At 38.5% G+C, this 23,990-nt stretch overlaps 1 protein-coding gene across 1 annotated transcript in view; it reads right to left on the bottom strand.

Annotated features, from left to right (window-relative positions):
* Positions 1 to 241: 241 nt before the first annotated feature.
* LOC311077576 (deoxynucleoside triphosphate triphosphohydrolase SAMHD1-like) overlaps positions 242 to 23,990 on the bottom strand; it is a 35,565-nt gene continuing 11,816 nt past the window's right edge. Inside the window, exons 2-17 of the mRNA XM_084106110.1 lie at positions 11,341 to 11,476; positions 10,162 to 10,345; positions 6,565 to 6,659; positions 6,309 to 6,469; positions 3,548 to 3,663; positions 3,307 to 3,378; positions 3,122 to 3,153; positions 2,877 to 3,026; positions 2,693 to 2,793; positions 2,461 to 2,569; positions 2,219 to 2,310; positions 1,973 to 2,085; positions 1,672 to 1,808; positions 1,496 to 1,588; positions 1,258 to 1,362; positions 242 to 989 (exon numbers count right to left, since the gene is read on the bottom strand). Coding sequence (XP_083962236.1) covers positions 822 to 989; positions 1,258 to 1,362; positions 1,496 to 1,588; positions 1,672 to 1,808; positions 1,973 to 2,085; positions 2,219 to 2,310; positions 2,461 to 2,569; positions 2,693 to 2,793; positions 2,877 to 3,026; positions 3,122 to 3,153; positions 3,307 to 3,378; positions 3,548 to 3,663; positions 6,309 to 6,469; positions 6,565 to 6,659; positions 10,162 to 10,240 — 1,623 coding nt within the window. The 5' untranslated portion in view covers positions 10,241 to 10,345; positions 11,341 to 11,476 and the 3' untranslated portion in view covers positions 242 to 821. The remainder of the gene's footprint in view (positions 990 to 1,257; positions 1,363 to 1,495; positions 1,589 to 1,671; positions 1,809 to 1,972; positions 2,086 to 2,218; positions 2,311 to 2,460; positions 2,570 to 2,692; positions 2,794 to 2,876; positions 3,027 to 3,121; positions 3,154 to 3,306; positions 3,379 to 3,547; positions 3,664 to 6,308; positions 6,470 to 6,564; positions 6,660 to 10,161; positions 10,346 to 11,340; positions 11,477 to 23,990) is intronic.

Genomic DNA, 23,990 nt, shown 5'->3' with positions numbered 1-23,990 from the left:
TATACTATTTTCATAATAAAAGTAGAGAAATTGTGTTTAAATTTAAACGTAAATGCGTGAAATTTTAAGAGAACTAACCAAAAAACTATGAATGAATGTTTATTTAGTGCATGCCCTCTTAAAATAATATACATTTATTCATAATATTTTATTGATTGATTACATGTTGCTGCATGTAGAAACAACTCAACAATGTTTAAAAAATATATAAATAGAAAATATGAATGAATTTAGTTTTTGTTAATATGCAGATTAATTGCTCATATTGTCCTTTAATGTGACTTTTTTTTTTTTCTTTGTTGACATTTATTTTTCATTCATGGTAAAAAGAGGATATTTGTGCAGCAGAAATATCAACAAGATTGAACAAAATTACATTTATTAAATAATAGAGAGTGAATCACTGTTCAACTATAGATGGAATTTTGATGTGTGGTAAAACACTGAAATGAGTTTAAATAAGTTAAAAAGCATATATTTGTTTTCATAATTCCCCTGAAATTGCATGAGATGAATTTGACCCACATTTCCCAGATAACCAGCTCTTATTAAACTGGCCCTGTTTTTTTAAAAGCAGTGATTGGCTTTGCTTCACACATTATAAATCAATGACAAGTTCTTCCTCTGACTGAATATAAATGCAATTCCCATTATATAATTAACATGCCTTGATTTTAAAATATTTTCCATTATACTTTCATAATCTGTACATTTCTTCAATAGCACAGACATGATCTTTCATCTCCTTCATGATAAAGTGTCTCAGTAGTTCATTCATTAAACAAACCGACTCTGCAGCCATAAAATTTAGATATTATAAATCATACACGGAGTCCAAAATTGTCTTTACACCACTTCTTAAAGCACTTCTCAGCCTCTTCCACCTTCTTCTTCTCCTCCATCTTATCTTCAACTGTCTGATCATCAGTTCTTCTGTAATAAACTCTGACAAGCTCTTCATTAAACTTCTTTGGCAGGAAACTGGACAACTGTCAACACAAGACAAATATCACACACGATGAGTTTTATAAAGAGACTCAATCATAGAGTAAATGAAGTACACTGTAAACTTCACTGAGCCCAACAAGACTCAGTTCAAGCTCCAGTCCAATTGGTTTAACAAAAGAACATTATAAAGGAATAAATGGCACAAATTTGGAAAGATTATGCAATGATCTGAAATAAAACAGTTTGAGTGTCATGAATACCTGATAATCTTTAAGATCTGAAATAAAACAGTTTGAGTGTCATGAGTACCTGATAATCTTTAATGGTTGAAGCTTGGTTGGGATTCCTCTTGCTGTAGAAATAAACGGATTCAATGGGGTTTTTGTCCTTCATGCCGTGATCCAGATCAACCACCTGAGCTTGTGAGAGCATGAGATTCACTAAACAATTCTGTATTATTTCAGTGTAAAAACATGCATCTTAGTCACTAAACACATGTAATCTGGTTTAAGTATGTAAATCAGCTCTGAAATAAGATATAACTTACATAAACTGGTAATTCTTCAGCGTTCAGAGAAACAGTCGGGTCAGTGGGTTTGTACTTCTGCACTGCAGCTTTCCATGATTTCATCAGAATTTCCTGGATTTTCAGATTTGAGAGGGTTTGTTAGTTTTATAAGGTTAATCAAACAGTAAATCAGTGTTTTTCAGTTTCTCTCCAACCTTTGACTTGTGTTCCTCAGTCAGATGAGCTTCTCCCACAAACTTTGGCAGTTTTCTCCTGACAATCTTGTCCAGGATGTTTCTGGATTTCTGCAGGTTTGTAGCAATGGAGGACGAGATCTGCTCAAAGATCTCATCTGAACAACAGAAGATTCATTATTATACATGTTATTTCAAATGTCCTGAGACACATAACCACATGTTTCATAAGAGAATGTTTATCGTGATTATGGTAATCCGGTATATCTTTAGCTCTTTTAGCTTTGAGTTTACATGTTTTTCACCTGTTCTTTGAGCTGACCTGTGAGTTTGCTGTATTCCTCTGCTGTCTTTATGGCTTCAGAAATCTTCAGCATATCTTCAGGTTTCTCTTTATGAAGATCACGATCAGCTAGTACGAGCGCTTCTGCAAACCTAACACATTTGAGTTAGTGTTTCCAACATTTGACGAATCACAGTCTAATGCTGAATTTGTGTAAGAAGAATAAGTCATGCAGCAGGTTAAATACTGTGAAATCTCATATTCACTGCAAACAGAGAGACTCACATCTCTTCAATGATGTTGCAGATCTTGTGCTGGTAGGCCTGGCGATGGAGAGTGTATCGAGTGCGAAACATGTCATAAACATTATCTGCCTCCTGTTAGACATACAAACACCAGAGTCACAGATCCAGTTCCCATAATGCAGTGTTCACATTCAACAGCTAATGCCACTTTTTACCTGAAGTTTTAAGCAGAGAATATAAATCTAAAATAGAGTAGATTAAATTGTAGATAATTGTAGGCACCTTGTCTCTAAAGCAGATGTGATTTCTCCTGTTCACTTCACAGACTCGAGCGAACTTCAGCAGACGCTGATGGTCAAAGCTGTTTCGAATGCCGAGGTGATGACAGTCTCTGAGAAATAAACATTAAATAGAAATATAAAAAAGATATGTAAATGAGAGGATAATTTGGCTCAAAGTTATAATAGATTCTACATCATAGTACCATCTGTGCAAAATGCCTAATAATATGTACCGTGCGAAATAGTCCCATTTGTCCACATCAATGCCGTTCTGTTTGTTTGCCACAATCTCATACAGGAAGGATTTGTCTTCAGCTCTGCCCTTGTATGTCCACTGAAAAGAAAAGCAAAGGCTGTATGTAAATGAGGCTTCATTCATGCTAACACATCAATAGCAGATGAAGTATCAGTATGAACCTCAGCAACTGAATCTTCAGCCCCTTCGATTAACTCTTTAATGAAGGTGACGTCTTTATCATCCAGTCCGTGCTCTTTCAACACATTCTCATTCTCAGTCTTCAAACTCTTCACAATGTCATCAAACATCAGCACTGACATCTGCTCATGCTGCAGTAAAGAAACAAAGACAGATGAAATCATAAATACATATATTACAGAAACCAATGGCACTGAGTGTGTGTGAGCAATGTGTTCATTCTCACCTTCCACTTCTCAGGGATGTCATCAGGCAAGCCTAAGAAAAAAACGCAGGTCTCATGTGGATTGTAAGTCATGTTATGCACATTAACAAACTCTTTCAATTTCCCAGACATACATGGCTTGAGTTCTCCATGTCCAAATGTAACAATAACATGAGTAAGAAATGTACATGTCCACAGACACTTACCTCTTATTTTTTTCATTGTTTTTGCTTTAGGAATAACCAGACCATCAAATACATGGGAAAATGGACCATGACCTAAAAAATAAAGAGAAACTGGATAATTCTTGGTATGGTTATCATAAATCAATGCTCGATTTGACAAGGGTTTGGGTGAGTTTAGACTCCATGACAAATACAAAAAACACAACACAAAACACTGAATAGTGGATTATTTTCACTTTCCATGTGCATTAGTGCTACTCACCCAAGTCATGACACAGTCCAGCGATCTGAACACACAGGAAATCCTGTTTGGTGATTTTGAGCTCTGGCTGATTGTCATGAAGAATCTTGACCAAACAACCAGCTAAATACGCCACTCTAACACACACACACACACACACACACACAACACCACAGTTTATACCAAGAACACTGAATAGCAAAAATATGTTTATTTTTTTTCCTTGCATGCCATGTAAAAACATCAACAACATCAGAGAATGTCACGTATGTAACCCTCGTTCCCTGAGTGGGAATGGAGACGTTACGTCAGTGATGACGAAATGGGGGTTTCGCATTGAAAGCCTATCAACTTCGAGATATAGAAAATGAGCCAATGGCAATGAAAATGCCTTGGGTCTGCGGGTTTTGCATGCATAACTCCGCCCCACCTCGTGGGTATATTAGGAAGTACGCCGGCATAGCGCAGTATGTTTTCTCGCTGAGGAGCCGAGACTGAACGTTTCCAGTGGTACAGCGGAAGTGGCAGGGAGATGTAACGTCTCCGTTCCCAACTTAGGGAACGAAGGTTACATACGTAACCGAGAGGGTGGGGGGGGGGACTTAAGAATACATGTATGACCCGGAGGGGCTGCATATGAAGAATCACTGGGGTGTCCAGCCGCAGGTGGAATATTTCAACCCCAGGGGTGGCAAGATGGCTTGCCAAGGGAAAGACACATGCTCAGAGAGGCTTACAGTGGAAATACACATGTGGGGGTCGCCCACAGGGGGAACCATGCACATGGAGGCACCTGGCCAACGTGAAAGCTGCCAGTGGCATAACTCTGGCATTGACGTCAACAGCGCTGGAGGAAACTCAGGGCTTATTAGGCTCACCTGAGGAGAATATCGCACATATCCCGTCCGTGGAGAAGAATGGTGAGCAAGCGAAGACACCTGAGCAGAATCTAGTACCGGCTGGTTGAAGCGAGTACATGAGAAGAAACTGTCTCCACTCGGAGATTGTAGAATCTCACGAATGTGTTAGGTGTTGCCCAGCCTGCAGCTTTGCAGATGTCTGTCAGCGAGGCGCCATGCGCTAGAGCTCAAGAGGCGGCCACACTCCGGGTGGAGTGGACCGTCATACCAAGGGGGCACGGTCGACCTTGCTGCTGGTATGCCAAAGCAATGGCGTCCACTATCCAGTGAGAGAACCTTTGCTTGGAGAGAGCCTTTCCCTTCAGCTTCCCACCATGACAGACAAAGAGCTGGTCTGAGGTCCTGAAACACTGCGTTCTGGCTACGTAAGCACGGAGGGCGCGTACTGGACAGAGCAGTGCCAAGGCTGGGTCTGCCTCCTCCGATGGCAGCGCTTGCAGGTTCACCACCTGGTCTCGAAAGGGTATGGTGGGAACCTCAACCGCACCGCCGAAGAGGCCGGCCTGGGATATGGGGGTGTCGAGGAACCGGGTCCGCTCAGCATCCTGCATATCGGCCAGGTTCAGCCACAGGTGTCTGACCATCACCTGACCCAGGGAGCGTGAGGTAACTTTCGTCGCCCGGAGGGCGAGGTCAGTGGCGGCACACAGCTCATCGAAGAGCCCTGGGTCAGGTTGGCATTGACCAGCGGCCGCACCCAAAAACCAATCATCCAACCGTGAGCGCTGAGGACAGGGTGGAGGGTTCCATTCCAACCCAATGCTCGCGGCGGCCTGGGAAAGCATGCCCGTCAGCTCGGGATCAGACTCGGGCAATGCTGGCACACCCGGGGGCGGCAGCACAGCCGAATCCTCACTTCCCGAGGACTCATGCCCACCTTGTGATGCTGCGTTCGACATAGCATCTTCCTCTGGAGCGCCGAAAGAAACGCGGGGCGCTTCGGAGAGGGACCACCGCGCTCAGTCGGAGTGCTCATGGGTTGCTGGAGAGGGGGATGTGGGCCGAGGACGAATCGTCGGCGTATTAGTCCACACCGTCACCCTCAGGTCACCCTGGCCACCAGCCGAAGTATGACCTCCCAAGGAGACCGTAGATCGGGGTGTGGATGAGGGGACTCTACCTCGTGAGAGGTCATTGAGTCTCGACTGTAATGTTGCGGTGGTCATGTTCCCGCAGTGAGAACATGACTCATCCACAAACTCTGCCTTGGCGTGATCAATGCCCAAACACGCAAGACAGCAATTGTGCCCATCAGAGTCAGAAACTGTTCGACCGCAACGAGAAGTGCACGGGCGAGGCATCTTTAAAAAGATGTGCCTCATACAAGCTCTTTTTGTGAGAGGAAAACTCCGCGGATGTTGAAGCGCACAGGGAGAACACACTCACTGGCAGATCACTGCACAGATCATCAGGCAATGTGAACTCGCTGAAATCGCCATCACACCAACATCGGAGAGTCGCTCGTCTCGAAGAGTGCTGAGAAAGAGGATAAAAAATTCAGGAATGGCTTGTGGAGTGAAGAGATGATCTTGGCTCCGAAGCGAAAACATACTGCGCTATGCTGGCATACTTCCTTATATACCCACGAGGTGGGGTGGAGTTACGCATGCAAAACCTGCAGACCCAAGGCATTTCCATTGCCATTGGCTCGTTTTCTATATCTCGAAGGTGGTAGGCTTTCTATGTGAAACCCCCATTTCCTCATCACTGACGTAACTCGTAGTGACCACGAAAGGGAACTGTAAACATTTAAATGTAGTCAAATTATTTAAATATTAACTTTAAATCTCTCAAATTATTAATCTAAACATAATTACTTAAACAATCCCAAAAAAAATTATCAGAATATAATAATATTTCACCCAAGTGAGTGTTCAAAGCGATTGTGAGAAGCTCCCGAATACACCAGATATGTTCCTCCAAGTTGTTTGATGTGTCGGAGTCTCTGAAACTGAGGTGTATCTGTGATCTTCACCAGCAGGGGGTGCAGTGCAATGTGACCATGAATGGGGTCATTGAAGATCTACAGGATACAAAACACACCAGTTCATTGCACTAACATTCGATGCATTTCGTGACTCAACATAAGCAGAAATGTTAAATGAGTAGTTAGTTTACCTTCATTTGTTCTTTAGAAAAGTCTAAGGAGTATTTCTTCAGGATATCTTGCAATTCATCTATAATAATCTCCCATGACTGTTGTTTCTCAGGCTCTGGAAAAGCATGATATTTTATATCCTCAGTGTAAAATCGCTTCGGTTACTAACGTACTGTAACCTTGGTGTCCTGAGATGACGGGAATGAGCATTGCATCAGTGTTTTCTGACACTTATGTGGAAAACTCCCGTTTTTCTTAGAATACTGAAGCCTGATTGGTTCATGTCTTTGCACCTGCACAGACAAATTACTTTTCTTCTCGTCAAAATGGACGGGGCCAACTGCCTATTTGAGTAGCTCTAAAAGCCATTTTAGTCAGAATTTTTCGACCGAGGAGCGGCAGCGTCGATTCTCGTAGGCTCAGTAGCACAGCAAGCTACACAATGCTCGTTCCCGTTATCGTTCCCTGGTTACGTTAGTAACTGGAAATTTTCCTTACAATACGATTCACTCGCATTGCATCCATGTTTTCTGATGCTTATGAGGCACGTACTGCAAAACGCTGTGTTACTAGTGCAGAACGGAAGGCCGTCCTGCAAGTCCGTATCCAGGGGTGCTTGATGCCAAAAGCCCCATGGCAGGCTCCTAGAGCGATAGGGACTCAAATATGTCCTATAAGAGCTTTGGGTCTTTTATGAGACTGTGTTGGGGCCAGGAGGTTAAACCTGCTCTGAGAAATCTGACCACCAGGTCGTATTTCCCAACTGACTTGCCAGCAGTAGGAACATAGTACGCCGTGATAGTTGGTGCATATACCTTGAGCATGGACGGGGTGCGTCCGCTGTCCAATAGCTCCTGTAGGAATGCAAGTACATGAGGGATCTCACAAGAAAAGGGGTCTACGTCCAGTACCGGCCAAGCACAGTGCCTCCAATGCCCAGAACTGAACAGGGGGTTGGGAGGTGAACACACGCTCGCATTGGGCGGGACTCAGCCTCCTCCTCTTCATGCCCAAAATATCAGGGCTGCTTGAGCTGCTCAGGATCCAGCTCTAGCCTAGGGTGGGGTCCCTAATTCCTGGGAAATAGGTAGCGCTTAGCTGAGCGGAAGCGCTGCTTCACCTTGTTTTGCCTTTTCCTGGGGCTGAGCCAGTGTGCGGGCTGCGCGGGTGAATCGACACACGCGGGTGCTGGGCCAAACATGAGCTTGCTACAGTTCCGTTGCTCAGCCCCGGTGGCTCCGCTGTTTCTTCCGTCTCGGCTTGAGAGGGGAAGATCATTTGGAGAGTGTGCGAGGCATGATTGATCGCTCTCTTGAAAGAAAGTGATCCTTGGGCACAACAGGGCGAGACTCATGCTCTGGAAGCAGAGGTGGAAAGTCCAGGGGTCAGAAAGTAAAAGTCCTGCCATATATTTATTCCACCCATGAACTCACACAGCAAAAACTCCAGTTTTAAATGAACTCTCCTGGGAGTTTATTTGGCTCCAGACTCAAGAGTGTTAAAGTTAATGAGATAATTTAGTGATTGATTGAGTGATGATTGAGCATTATTGAAGACACCTGATGTTAACAAGCAGAATCACTGAGGGAGAAAAATCACAATTTTAGTTACCATTATGGATATCGGTGTTTGATTTAGTTGGGCAGTTGACCTTTAAATGTTTAACTTTAGATTTTGTTTGGCTGTTGTAATTGAGTTATAACAGTCAGATGAACAAAGAGAAAAGGTGAACAGGTGTTGGTTATATTTTAACATAATCATCATTTAACCTGAATCACTGAACTCATTTAGAGTCTAATCTCTGACTTAAATGTATATTGGTCATAACAGCATCACAGTGATTCTACAGAATAATATCCAGATTTGTCATTATAATCCAAATGATTTCTTAAAAGTTGTTCTGAGATAAAAAAAAAAAAAAATAAATAAAAAAAATCCTTCTTTAAGGCGCACACAGACATCAAGAATCAGTGTATGAATCTCAACAATGGTGACAAAAAGAATATTCAATTAGGGAAAGGAAATTAGTAAGACAATTCAGATCATAATTTATTCATACCGCAATGCATGATGGGAGCCATGAATGAGTTTTGATTGGTGGTACCCAGAATGCACTGCAACATGCTTTATTATTGTCACCATTGTTGAGAATCACAGGCTGATTCTTGGTGTCAGTGTGTCCAAAAAAAAAAAAAAAAACCTTTTCAAAATGTTTTGATCAGGACAACTTTAAAGAAATCTTTTGGATTATTTTGAAACTGCTGATTATATTGATAAGAGTATACTGTAGAATCATAGACTGCTGTAATCAGCAAGGTAAACCTAACTCTCTGAATGAGCTTTGTGATTCAAGTCAAAAGATGATTATGTTGAAACACAACCAAAATGACCTGATCAGCTTTTCTCTTTGTTCATCTGAGAGTTATAACACTGATAGAACAGCCAAACAAAATCTAACGGTATTAGTTTAAGGTTCAAGAGCCCAACTAAAGCCAACACTGATCACCATAATGGCAACTTAAAAAAAGAGATTTTCTCCTTTGGTGATTCTGCTTGTTAACATCAGGTGTCTTCAATAATGCTCAATCATCACTCAATCAATCACTAAATTATCTCATTAACTTTAACACTCTTGAGTCTGGAGCCAAATAAACTCCCAGGAGAGTTCATTTAACACTGGAGTTTTTGCTGTGTGAGTTCATGGGTGGAATAAATATATGGCAGGACTTTTACTTTCTGACCCCTGGACTTTCCACCTCTGTCTGGAAGTAAGAGCAGCTGTTCTCTGTGGGAGCAGCCATGGCGTGGACACGTCCTTGTCAAGCGATGCCCTCTGTGTGCTCATCCAAGGGGTGCAGGGAAGCCACACTTGTGGCATGACATTTTGCAACAAACATCGCTTGAATTTGCTCTTTTAGATGAGAAAATTTGCTCTTTGAAAATCCATTTGTCTGTGAAGTTACACTGACGTGAACCAATCAGGCTTCGTTAATCTGAGAAAACCTATGTTCTCCCCATAAGCATCAGAAAACACTGATGCAGTTCAAGTTTACCGTATCGAAAGGGAAATATATTGTAAACACAATAAAACATTTCAGCAGTGCATTTATAGTGGATGTGTATGGCCAAGACTTTCCAGAAAAAGTGCAGCTTTTATGTGTGTTCATTTTAGCGCTAATATAAATGTTTCCATACAAACAATGAGCAGTAAAGTTTTCTCATTTAATATTTTAGCGGTGGGACTATTTTTAGGAAGTAGTTCAAGCGGTTCAAGTTCTGGCAATGCCTTTCTGACGTAATTCCTGTAGGTGTCTTTCTTTAAACAGCTTCCTTTCTATCCTCGTTAAATCTTTGTATTCACTGTATTTCTTGTCATCTCATGTCAAGTCAAGTTACGGTCCAAAGAAACAAATATTTGTATGTATTAACTAAACTCCTTATACTTGAACGATAATCTTGTGCTGAACTTCTTTTTCCCTGGTTTGTTAATCATGTGTAAACAGATGAATTTTACTCTAAACACAAATATAGGAGCAGGAGATGTATCACATGAACTTCAGTAAATTATATATACACATTATCATATGACAGTGAGTTGTGTACATGTCTTTCCTTACCTTCAATTTCTTCATATGACTTTTTTAGATCTTGAAGATTTTTCCTGAGATCAGAGAGAGTTGTTTTGTGTTTTTGCATCTTCTCTTTTGTCTTCTTTTTGAGAGTTGTTAAAAGCTCAGATGAGGAGGCAATACAGATCTCTAGAACTTCGTACAGATTTTAAAGATCCAGCAGCTCAACACACTGGAATACATGAGGAAAGTTGTCATTGAACTGCAAGGGTGTGTCTCAGACAAAGGTTGAGCTTTACTGAAGGGGAATGAGTCGGATCAGAGCGACTGCTGCTGGAAACACATTCAGGAAGTGCAGATCACACAATATTTACTGTACAGTTCTTGTAAATGTATTTGTCTTAAAACTTTGGTAGGGGAGCCTATTTAAGCCCTGTTAAGTTTTAACAACTTTTCTGGGCCGGCAGAATTAAATTACAGCCTTTGAAGGAGTGATCCAGCTCTCAGATTTAATCAAAAATATCTTATATTTTGTGTTCCGAAGATGAACGAAAGTCTTACGGGGTTGGAACAACATATGGGTGAGTAATTACTGACAGAATTTTCATTTTTGAGTGAACTAACCCTTTAACAAGTTAACAAGACACACCTGTGCAACAGGAAACAAACACAGCCATTGCCATAGGACACAATGAACACAGAAACAATGAGAACAGAGAACACTTAAAAGTCCTTAAGAAAGGCTAACAGAAGACTGGAATCATGACATTAACAAATATATGCAAATGGTTAGGTCATGCAAAAATGCAACATTTAAGTCACTCTTTACTCCCCTTATGCCATTTCATTTCTGTATAACAAAAATCTGTATACAGTCAAATATTAGTGAAGCTTCAGAATTGATCAGTTGATCAGTGAATAGATCTCAATATCGCTAAATCAGAAATTGATTTATTAAACTCTAAAATACAAATATATAATATACAATTAAATGCACTTAAATCTATTTTAAGCCCTAATTGGAACTTTGTAAAATATAGTTGTTGTTTTTTTTTACTTTGTTTTTTAACAGTGATTTTATTAGTATCATACTAAAATGCAATTTCCGGTTCATACAGATCAGGTTTTTAAAACATAAATAAATATTATGAATTATCTAATAATTTCATACTAATTAACCCATGACTGCATCTAATATTTATATAAATTTCAATAATAAAGTCTTACCTTCACTTTTCTCATACAACGTTTTAACAAAGAATTTTCTCTCTGTATTTCGAGTTGTCAGGTCCAGATATCTTCTCTTTTTTTCAATAATCTGCTGTCGTCTTTCTCATGTGTCGAAGAGGACAGTGATGAAGACCTGTAGAAATGTGGAGAATTTCCACTAGACTAGGTTATCATGTATCAGCCCAATCCTCATGCTGATTCTGCCTGCACTCATAGTTACAGATACAACACTAGACTACGTTATCATGTATAAGCCCAATCCTCATGCTGATTCTGCCTGCAGTCATAGTTACAAAAACTCATACAACAGGGACACACATCACTGTACGTTTTGTCCACAGAGGTCTGAAACATAATTATGTGTTGTCTCTTGCCATATGTAAAAGGTGTTTGTATTTTTAGATCAGTTTTAAAAGGCAATGTTTTGCTTTCTAGTGAATTTTTATTTCTAATGTTGTTTGACTTTATCAATGAAACATGTTCTAATTTGTCTAATTTCTTCACTATAATAAGCAGAGGATATAACCAGAGTTAGTCTTTCTTTTAAAAACACATCTAAAAGAAATCCTGCCATCAGGAGCAACCTATTCCCTAAAACAGGCCTTTAGTGCCTATATTGTGCATCATAGAGCTCAGAACATGTCTTTCAATTATATTTAGACTAATATTTCTAGTCATAATTTACATTTGCACTAAAAACACAGATAGCAAGCCACCATCGAAACAATGTTAAATCGATGTTAACGTGTCAACGTTAATTGCATTGAATCAACATCACATTTGCACCTGCAATTAATGTTGAAAAATGTTGAAATTTCAACCAAACAGCAATGGTAGTGGCATTGAATCAATGTTACAATGTGATGTTGGTTCAACATCATGCTTGCACTCTCAGAAAATGAAACACAACTACACCTGACTTACAACCACAAAGTCTGAAATCAACTGCAAGTAAAAGACAATAAATCTCTAAAGATCTCAGCAGAAGTTCTAAAATAAAATAAAAATGCTTAAAAATAAAAGTGTTTGATTTAGTTGGGCTCTTGACCCTTGACCAATTAACATTAGTTTTTCTCATTTATAAAACACATTTGTTATGGCAAAAAAAAAAAAAAAAAAAGCCAAGAGGAAGTTTGTTAGGTGTTTTGGCTGTTGTGGTGATGTCAAAATCATTCACCCTCCTTGTGTCTTATCTTGGATTATATGTTATTATATATTGATCATAGTATCTCTGTGAAACTACAGTATGATTCTACATCCAGAATAAAAAAATATTCGTAGTAACTGATTGCTGTTGGAGTTCTTGCTATAGTTTCACAGTGGTGGTAATGTAACACATTTGATACAGGATTAAACTTTGAATGAGATCAGTGAATGAAGAGACTTTATGATGATTATGGCATCATCTGTCTGTGTGTGATAACAGAAGTAACTTAAAAAACAATCAAAGCCATCAGAGAAATAAACTGATGTTAAAAAGTCAAGGGCCAAGAGTTCAACAAAAGCAAACACTTAAATAATCAACAATCAAACCAAACATTTTAAATTAAATGTCAACATCTAAAATTCAGTTATTTCTCAATAATAACTTCTGTGGAAGTATGACAGAAATTAAGTCAAACTGGTCAGTAATAAGTGTAATAATGTGTACAAAACAAATAGGCCCCACCACAACTACAAACAGCCACTACTATCTCACAATGTTACAGCAGCCAACGTATCGCATTTATAGCAAATAACATCATAAAACATATGGAGACTGAGGTTTATTATTATATGAACTAAACTACTTAATCTACATAAAAAAAGAGCAGATAAGTCTCAGTATAACATCTGTCATATGTCAAAAACATCAAAAACATAACATAATTAATTTTATATATATATATATATATATATATATATAACATAATTAATTATAATTATATATATATATATATATATATATATATATATATATAATATATATATATATATATATTATTATTATTATTATTATTATTATATAAATGATAATAAGCTGTGATAAAGCATTACTGTTTATTTTTGCAAATTTTTTTTATTGAATTGTAATGTTACCTGTAACAAAATGATTTCTCTGTATTCAGGTTTGACTGTAGTAATAATGCAAAAACATGTACACTTTTTCATTTATTTAAAAAAATATATAAACCTTGGCAAAAAGTTATTTATTTGAGAATTTCTAAAAAATACATTCAAATCCACATCTTAAAAGTAAGTAATTTGGTCCAAAAACAACTAGAGAATTCACAAGCCTCTCCATAGAGAGCTATACAGGCATCTAGTGGTAAACCCATGCAATAACATGTAATGTTTAATTTTTTTATCAACAGATGGCGCTAATCTGACTTAAAAAAAAAAAGGATTTAAAAGACCAAGGGCCCTATCTTGCACCCAGCGCAATTGACTTTGTACACTGACGCATGTATCATTCCTATTTTGCACCCGCGCAAAGCGCGCTTTTCCCTCCACAGAAGCACGTCGCTAAACTAGGGAATGAACTTGCGCTCCCTGGGCGGTTCAGCGCAAAAAAGGAGGCGTGTTCCGGCGCAAACGTTCCTTCATGCTATTTTGCAGGTTTAGAAAACAATTGCGCCACTAACCAGGAAAAAATAGTTTAAAGTCAGTGGCGCGTTGTGCATGTTATTCATATGCTAATTTAAGGGCGCATGCTTGGCCATAACCAATGTAGCGTGTGCACAACGCGCATACACTTTGATTCTCTCATCTACACAGAAGCAGCAGTTTTCATTTTTGCAAATCATACATTATTATGATAGATAGATAGATAGATAGATAGATAGATAGATAGATAGATAGACAATTTATTATAAAAGCATACATCTAGCTTACACATTTACCCAAATTATCATACACCTTTTTAACCGAAGTTAATTTGGGTGGGTTTCTCCATCCCCAACGTCCCTGACGAGAGCGTTGCTCTCCTTGGCTGTGAACAGCTCCTGGCGCGCGTCTGGCAAATCAGCCGTTATAATAGCAATCCGCCATGGAACAAGCGCGCCTGCTCTTAAAGGGAATGTGAGATGTCGCTCTGATTGGTTTATTTCACGTTACGCCCAAACCACACCCTATGAATAATGAAGCTACTTCAGACCAACCCATTTTAGATTTGCGCCTGGCGCAAGACTAATTTATCCCGCTGGGAAAATAGCAACAGCGCCAAGACCCGCCCACAAAGTTACTTGCGCTTTGCGCTTTGACACTTGCGTTTCAGATCGTTAAAATAGGGCCCCTAGTCTCTATATTAATCAGAAATACTGCAATAATTGAAGAAATATTTTTAAAAATTAGAAGAAAAAAATTAGTATTCATTTCAATGGCAAAAATGGACTATAAATATTGCATAAATATTAATAAGTAACATTTTCTCTCAAAATACAAAATTAAAAAGAAAAAAATATTATTGAACAAAAATAAATTGCATTGGTTTTACTGGGATGGAGAAAGTTTAATTTTTAGGCCTCCGAAGACTTTTGACCGGGAAGATAACAAGTATGACTCTGAAACGAAGAGCACCTGGGGGCTAGATAAGTACTTATATCCATCCGGCTTGTGTAGATTTAACCGCAGAAAAGTTATAATACAATACCACAGAGTGGAAAGTTAAACAGTTCTCATATTCAACAACACGATATTAGACTGCAAAAACAGGACACAGACAGCGCTCTTGAGAAATGTTTCTCAAACTCTGTTTCTCAAGCTCTTCTGTGTCTCGCTCTGGACTGATAAGCAGGTGCAGCTGAGGGAAATCATCCACAGATGGATTGAGTAGGAGGAGCCAAAGAGCAAACACGGGGAGAAACACTTAAAGACCACACAGCTCTTCTGATGGACCATCGCAATAAAAATTTCATCTCTGGACGTAACAACAGTCAAGTCCAAAGCACCAACAGTTAGAATTTGAGTAATCCGAACAGCACAATAATCCCAATGGTGATATAGACATCCGAACGGAGCAGTAATCTGAACAGTGCAGCAAAACACATCCAGGTATGAAGCGTCAGCCAGTCGCGCACAGCATTCTCGACCCGGAAACACTGTGAACTCAGATTGTGTCGAGCTTATAAATTCACAGACTCAACCCACTACAGCTTGTTATCAGGAAGTTTGTTGGCTTTAATTAAGACGATGTGTCACACTGACTGGTGAATTTGATCATTTAAAAAAAATCAAACACTGGCAGAAATGTTGGCTAAATGGTTTTCTGCAGTTGCAGTTTATGTTCATGTTGACATCCTGATGAGTTTGTTAGTCTGGTAAAGGCTGGTGGTTCTGAAAACAAAATATCCATTTGATCATTTTTAATACAGTGTTTTCACTGCCACCAAAATGCAACTTTGTTCCACATGAACTCCACCATATTTTTGACTTTGTGGTTACCGTACAACAAGGACACACAGATGAGTCATTTTTTATTTTGTTTTATTGAATAAATATTCCTCATATAGAATATTACAAAGCTGAAGATCACTTTAAATACAGACAACAATTCACCAAAAATATAAACCAAAGATACACAAAATCATATAAAAATACAAAAACCATCAGAAACAATATGTAGAAAGACAATGTTGTGAATCTGTTGCGAACTGCGTCAAAACAACAACAACAACAACAGTAAAAATGTAAATGGACTGAGATTTCATCAAGAGACAATCAATACAAGTCAGCATTTATCTAGTGATTCATCACTTTGTTTATCCTAAATTTTAGTACATACATAAAACTTTTCAGAATAAATAAACAGAATGAACATCACTTTAATTAGATAATATCAATTAAATCCAGACAAATAGACTTTGTACTGATAAAAGTCTCAGGCCAATCATATAAGTTTTTTGTATGAGTTAACTGAGCAACAAGTTGATCATAGGTTGTGCGACATGATAATTTAATCTCTTCCTCCTCGATTAGTTTGTCATCATCAACTCATTTACTGACACAGCAACACTAACGGTCCTGTCAGCATGTCATTGTTTAAAAGAATTCATAATTTGCTTTATTTAAAATAATTGATTGCCTATATACAAATGAATTCAATTCATATTTATGAAATACAGTTAAAATAGAAAATCAAGGCCACAGTTTTTGTCAGTATTTGTGTTTACCCTTGCAGTGTTCTTGTGTTCTCTATGGTTTCTATTGTGTTCAGTGATCGACTTTCTCCAGCTCATTCTTCAGTCTGTATTTATATCCCACAGTTTGAGCTGTATGAATGTTTTTAATGTTGCTATATGGTTTTAATATGCTATCTGGTGCTCCAGTGCTTTGTTTTCTTCTCTTAAACAAATCGTTTGGACACTGAACTTCTCCTATCTTCGTTCAACCAATCCCTGACAGTTTAATTTAAGATTCAATAATTAAACCTGTGTATTATATAAGTTAATACCTTTGTCATCACACACTCTTATGTATTACTTCCCTTCCTTTGAAACCAAATAACTGTGATTTCTTGTTGAATTACTGCATCAACAGAAAGAGAATTACAACAATATAAAGTTCCAAGTGCCCAACCAAAGTGAGCACTGATCACCATAATGATCAAATCAAATCAAATCAAGTATATTTGTATAGCGCTTTTCACAATACAGATTGTATCAAAGCAGCTTCACAGTATTAAAATAAAATAATACAACAAAGTTTGTTTCTAGTGGAATTTATTGATTGATAGAATAAAATTAAATATCCCCAAAATATCCCCAACTGAGCAAGCCAAAGGCAACAGTGGCAAGGAACCGAAAAAACTCCATCAAGCGGCCTAATGGTGTCCTAAAACTCCATCAGGTGACCTAATGGAGAAAAAAAAAACCTTGGGAGAACCCAGGCTCAGTCGGGGGCCAGTTCTCCTCTGGCATTTATGAACTAGAGGCCGGATTGTAGTTTGAAACTGTGAGATTAACAATATTATATGAATGCCTGGCTGAAAAGATGCGTCTTTAATCTAGTTTTAAACTGGGAGAGTGAGTCCGAGCAACGAACAGTATCAGGAAGGCTATTCCAGAGTTTTGGAGCCAAATGTGAAAATGCTCTCCCTCCTTTGGTGGATCTGGATATCCTAGGTATGACCAAAAGCCTTGAATTTATTGATCTTAAAGAGCGCGATGGATTATAGGGTGATAGAAGATCCGTTAAATAGACTGGAGCTAAGCCGTTTAGGGCTTTATAAGTCAGTAGCAATACCTTGTAATTAATACGGAACTTTATAGGTAACCAATGTAGTGATGATAAAATCGGTGTTATATGATCATATTTTCTTGATCTAGTAAGAACTCTAGCGGCTGCATTTTGGACTAACTGTAGCTTGTTTATTGAGGATGCAGGACAACCGGCTAATAAAGCATTACAGTAATCTAGTCTCGAGGTCATGAATGCATGAACTAACTTTTCTGCATCAGAAACTGATAGCATATTACGTAGCTTAGCAATGTTTCTAAGGTGGAAAAAGGCTGTTTTTGTAACATACGAAATATGATTTTCAAAAGACAGGTTACAATCGAGTATAACACCCAGGTCTTTTACTGTAGAGGATAAAGTAACAGGACATCCTACGATGTCAAAGTTGTATTGTGAGAGGTTCTGTGGGCGGTTTTTTGAACCGATAAGTATTACCTCTGTCTTGTCTGGATTTAATAATAGAAAATTACGCGTCATCCAATCTTTTATATCTTTAACACACTCTGTCAATTTGGATAATTTAGCGTTTTCATCCGGCCGTGATGAAATATATATTTGAGTGTCATCAGCATAACAATGGAAACTAATTCCATGTTTCCTTATAATATTTCCAAGTGGCAGCATATATATTGAGAATAATAGAGGGCCCAACACAGATCCCTGCGGCACTCCATAGTTTACTGGAATTATGATCGATTTTTCTCCATTTAAATAGACAAAATGGTAGCGGTCTGATAAGTATGATCTAAACCAGCTTAATGCTTGTCCTTGAACACCAGTATAATTTTGTAGTCGATCTAAGAGTATTGTATGATCTATAGTATCGAACGCAGCACTTAGATCAAGTAAAACTAGTATTGAGAAACAGCCTTGGTCAGAAGCTAAAAGTAAATCATTTGTGATTTTAACGAGCGCAGTTTCAGTGCTATGATGCGGCCTGAATCCTGACTGAAACTTTTCATAGATATCATTTTCTTGCAAGAAAGAGCCCAGTTGAGCGGACACAACTTTTTCTAGTATTTTAGACATAAAAGGTAGATTTGAAATGGGTCTATAATTTGCTAGATTATGCGGGTCTAATTGTGGTTTCTTAATGAGAGGTTTTATCACTGCCAGTTTAAATGTTCTTGGAACATGACCTAAAGATAAAGACGAGTTAATAATATTGAGGAGAGGCTCTTCTACTACAGGTAACACTTCTTTCAGTAGTTTAGTTGGTATAGGATCTAATAAACATGTTGTTGTTTTAGATGAAGTGATAAGTTTATTTAACTCTTTTTGTTCTATAGTTGTAAAGCACTGTAATTGTTCTTGCGGGGGGAAAATTGAGGCTGAATTATAAGGTGCGATTGAGGATTGAACGTTTACAATTGTGGTTCTGATGTTTTCTATTTTCTCAGTGAAGAAGTTCATGAAATCATTACTACTAAACTGTAACGGGATATTTTGTTCGGGTGACGTCTGTTTATTTGTTAGTCTAGCCACGGTGTTAAATAAAAACCTAGGATTGTTTTGGTTGTTTTCTATTAGTTTGCGGAGATGCTCAGCCCTGGCCGCTTTTAGGGCCTTTTTATAACGTGACATACTGTCTTTCCACGCGATTCTAAAGACCTCTAAATTAGTTTGTTTCCATTTACGCTCTAAATTACGGGTTTCTCTCTTTAGAACATGCGTAGTATTATTGTACCATGGTGCTTTAATTTTCTCTGTGACCTTTTTTAATCTAATGGGTGCAACAACATCCAATGTTCTAGAGAGAATGGTGCTCATAGTGCTAGTTAGTTCTTCTAGTTCATCTGTTTGTTTGGGTTCAGGCAGCAGCTGAGACAGATCAGACAAGCAACTCGAGAAATTATCTATGGTGGATGGAAGGATTGTTCTGCCTGGTCGAAAACGCGGCGCCACATGACATATTACAGCAGTACGTAATATGCAAGTTACCAAGTAATGGTCAGTGACATCATCACTTTGTGGAATGATATCTATATCGGTTGGATCGGTTCCATATGATATAATTAAATCGAGTGTGTGATTAAGACGATGAGTTGGTCCGGTGACGTTTTGTTTGACCCCAAAGGAATTTAATAAATCTATAAACGCAGCCCCTAACGCATCATTTGGATTATCTACGTGTATGTTAAAATCTCCAACAATTAATGCTTTATCTACATTGACCAATAGATCTGAGAGAAAATCTGCAAACTCTTTTAGGAAATCAGCGTAAGGCCCAGGCGGTCTATATACGGTAGCCAAGGCTAGAGATAATATGGATTTTTTTCTAACATCTAAGAGCGTAACATTTAGTACAAGTATTTCAAACGAAATAAACTTATAACCCGTTTTCTGAGTAACATTGAGAATATCTCTATAGACCGCTGCAACACCGCCGCCACGACCAATCAGACGGGGTTCGTGCTTATAGGAGTATCCTGATGGAGTAGACTCATTTAGACCGAAATAATCATTAGGTTTAAGCCAAGTTTCAGTAAGGCAAAGGACATCGAAGCTATTATCCGTGACTATTTCATTTACAATAACTGCCTTAGGTGTGAGTGATCTAATGTTTAGAAGACCTAGCTTTAGAAATTGTTTTTGTTTACTAATAGCAACATTTTCTGGTTTAATAACAATTAGATTTTTTCTAGATCCTGCAGTAGATTTATTATTTGATCTCACTAAACGAGGAATAGACACAGTTTCTATGCAATGTTCTACACTATTTATATCAGTTAATTTGGTGCAGCAGAGACTATGATTTGAACTTTTGGTTACTAGTCAAAAGGTATTTAACATTTTGGAGATGTTATCTGACAGAAGATCCGATCCGAATCTGCTTGGGTGTAAGCCATCGGCACGGTAAAGCTTAGGACGCTCCCAAAACAGATTCCAATTATTTACAAAGAGCAGTTTCTGCTCATTGCACCATGACATTAACCATTCATTTAGCGCGAATAATCTACTAAACTTTTCATGACCTAGTCGGTACGTGGGAAGCGGTCCTGACACAATGATCGTTATATCAGGCGATGTGCTGCGTACCGTATCGATCAGATTCCTGAAGTCTTTCTTCAGAACCTCTGTCTGTCGCAGCCTGATGTCGGCCCCTCCCGCGTGCAGGACCACAGTTCCGACGCGCTCGTTCAGAATCTCGGGAACGTGAGCAGCGATTTCAGAAACACGAGCACCAGGAAAGCAGTGACTATGCACCTTACTTTTATTTAACGTAGCTTGTACGTGTCGAACGATGGAATCACCGATGATCACAGCATCGCGTTCTGTTTCGCGAAGAGGGGAGAAGCGGTTTTGTGTGGATATCTCGAAAACCGGGAGGGTCGGAGAGAGTTTTCTTGGTCTAGACCTGACTCGCGTCTTCCGCTGCGGAAATATCCAGGCTTCGTGGTGGCATGTTGGAGCCGGTGTAAACGAGACCATGGCTGATCGCGGCCTCGACGCTCGTGACCGATGCTGAGTAACGCACGGAGTAGACGAGGTCGGAGTCAGCGGGTTAGTAACGTTGATCACTGATTTGTGTGCATCGGCGCGTGATGTTTCAAGAGCTAACCGCCGGTCTATCAGCTCGGCTTTTCTCACTAAAAGGTCGTGGATCTGTTTCTCAACAGCTTCCAGCTCAGACTGCAACGCGTGTAGCTCAAATGTGTCCTCACCTGCACCAAAAGGTAGACTACTTACATCTGATATATTCGCCATTTTAACAGATGGACAGTAAGTTAAGTTAGCAACGACGCTACCAGTGATGCTATCAATATTAATACTAATTTATGACTGAAGTCTTGGATATAATCCGTCTTTTTAGTGGTACAGGTGTAGAGTAGACGCACGATAGGCGAAAAAAATGTTTGTTTGTAAGTGAGTGTGGAGAAGACGCGTTCAGCCGTGATCCACAGGAGTAACCTATAAGAGTATCCGACGTTGGATCACTAATAGGCTTGAGACGCGTCTGCTCAACAGTCCGCGTTGTAACTATGAGGTGAGGAAAAATAGAAAATGTTCGTTGTAAGTGAGTTTAAAGAGAAATCAAGAATTATAAATCAATCGATGGAGCTCCAAAGACAACAACGCGTTCAGACGCGACGCATGCGCATTCGAAACAGGAAGTCGAAACAGCTAATGATGAGTTCAAACTAAAACATTTTAGGAAAATTTACATCAATTTATGAAATCAGCTTATGTGATGTTCTCTCAAATTTTTCAGTTGTATTGACAATTCAACATTCATAATTACTTTTATTTTATTTTAATAGTACAAATTATTAGATTTTTTCAATTAGGTTTAGGTTAAGACAATAAGTAAAGTACAATAAGTTAGAACAACTGTTAACACACAACTAGAAAAAAAAAAAAAAAAATAGGGGAAAAAGCCTGATTGGCTTATGTTTCTCAAATAAATTTAAGTAATGCGAGTTATTAACCCCATAAAATCCACGGTATCGGGTGTGAAAATCTTTGTTATAATGTTTGTGTTCTTTTTATAGGCTTCCCTATGGTATCACCCAATTCATGGTATCATTTGAAAGCTTAGAATCTGAACTTTACAAAGAATACCATCACTTTTGTTTTTATGATACATATTATAAATATTAGCTTAAATATGCATTGGTCCCAGACCAAAATTTCCGCTTTATGATTGTGAAGAAATATTTCTACGAATATTTATTTTTTATATATTTCAAAAAACAGTCAAGTCATATATCACAAGAAAGCTCTCATTCTAAGGAATTTGCCGGTGTAGTTTATTACATTGTGAGAAAATCATAGATCGAATGATCTTCAAAAGAATCGCGAAATAGGATCAAACTGAGATAACAGTGAAAAGTATCACATTCCAGCTCCAATTATGGCTTCAGTCAGCCACAAACAGCCACAATCTATATCACCTTTTAGCTTAGGATGTTATCTTTCAAATGAGACCATTTTCACGTTTCTGTGAGCTTTCGTTGATAATAAAAACCTTTTCGAATGAACTGAGAGGAAACGCGCTCTGAGCGCAAACACTGAATCTCCAAGCCATCTATACAGCGTGCTAGCCTTTTCTAAGATCAAGTATTTGTTATACAGATCTAACCGGATCTAAGCTCGCCTCACTGTAGGATTGAGTGCGAATCAAACACAAATGAATCTTCCAGGTGATTTGTTTAAACATAATTCCACACAGAACTCAACATTCCAGACCCCAAATCAGCAATCCAGAGCCATAAAAAGCTCCAGCGGAGCTCCAGCCAGTCTCCGCTAACCAACGAAAACCCCTAGCTAAGAACTTTATGGCCATGCAAGCTTCAAAGAGATGAGCCCAACTAAAGGAAGAACGTTGTCAGCGTTTGATAGGTTTGGAAAGGCTGATTGGTTCAGAGATGGCACATTTAGTAATTTAGTTGTAATAAACACTTTAAGTGGGCTATTTAAAAAATGGTTAGGACTATGTTTTTGTTAAATTATGTTGTAAAACATATGCGCAGAGTGTGATATCATATTGTGTGTAAAAGAATACGTCAGCAGCGCTCAAAAAAACAACAAAAAAACCCAAAAAACATTCGTCCGCAGCCGCTGTACTCCTGACCGCAGTGTTGTAGGTAGGCACTAGGCAGGTTTTTTGTGTTCATTTCTATTGCATTACGATTGAAAGCAGTATCAATAATGTCAAAAATATGATGTGCAGTCAAGTTTGTGTACATGTTTGCTGTGAGTGTTCTCACCGCGCGCGCTTGTTGTGATTCGCGGAGTTTTGACGAGTTGTATTTTGACGACTTGATATTATTTCTTATTCAAAAGTTTAGAATGCCTAACATTCTAAAATCTTCCAGTTTAAAGCGACATGTTGCCTATCGTTACTTTTGCAACGACTCTATTATTTTTCCAGTCATAGACCAGCGCTCAAGCGCTGACACGAATCAGCATTCACGTGCTCAAAAATGCGTTTCGCGCTGACAACAAACCTCCGGTGCCTAGAATCACGCAGCGGAGGAATGGAAAGTTGACAAGCCATTAAAAATTATTGACTTATTTTATATTTTCAATAAATCATGTTCCCATTTACTCTGGCGACGAATTTTAAAATTAATTAAACTATATTCCATTTATAAGGTAAAACTTTTAAATTTTTAGGCATTAACTAATTCCAATGCCTAATGCCAAAATGTTTTCTTGTTCATCGAGTAATTTACTGGTCAATCATTATTGTTAACTCGCAAGACAGTAAGGAGAAAATGACAATTTGATGGATAATTTAAATATATTCTGCAATCACATTTTGGTAATGTATTCATTCCACCGTCACATCTGAGCACGAAACGCTGCTTGGGTAGTTTCAAGATAAAAATAATTAATAATACAATAATAATTTAATTGTTCATATGTGTTTAATCTTGTTAGAAGGTTTTTTTTTTTACTGATTATGAACACAAATTAATTGTAAT

The sequence above is a fragment of the Abramis brama genome, assembly GCF_963993115.1.
Source record: "Abramis brama genome assembly, chromosome: 2".
NCBI classification, from domain to species: Eukaryota; Metazoa; Chordata; class Actinopteri; order Cypriniformes; family Leuciscidae; genus Abramis; species Abramis brama.
Note: the sequence above shows the minus strand (reverse complement) of the source record. Positions and strands in the feature narration are given on the sequence as shown.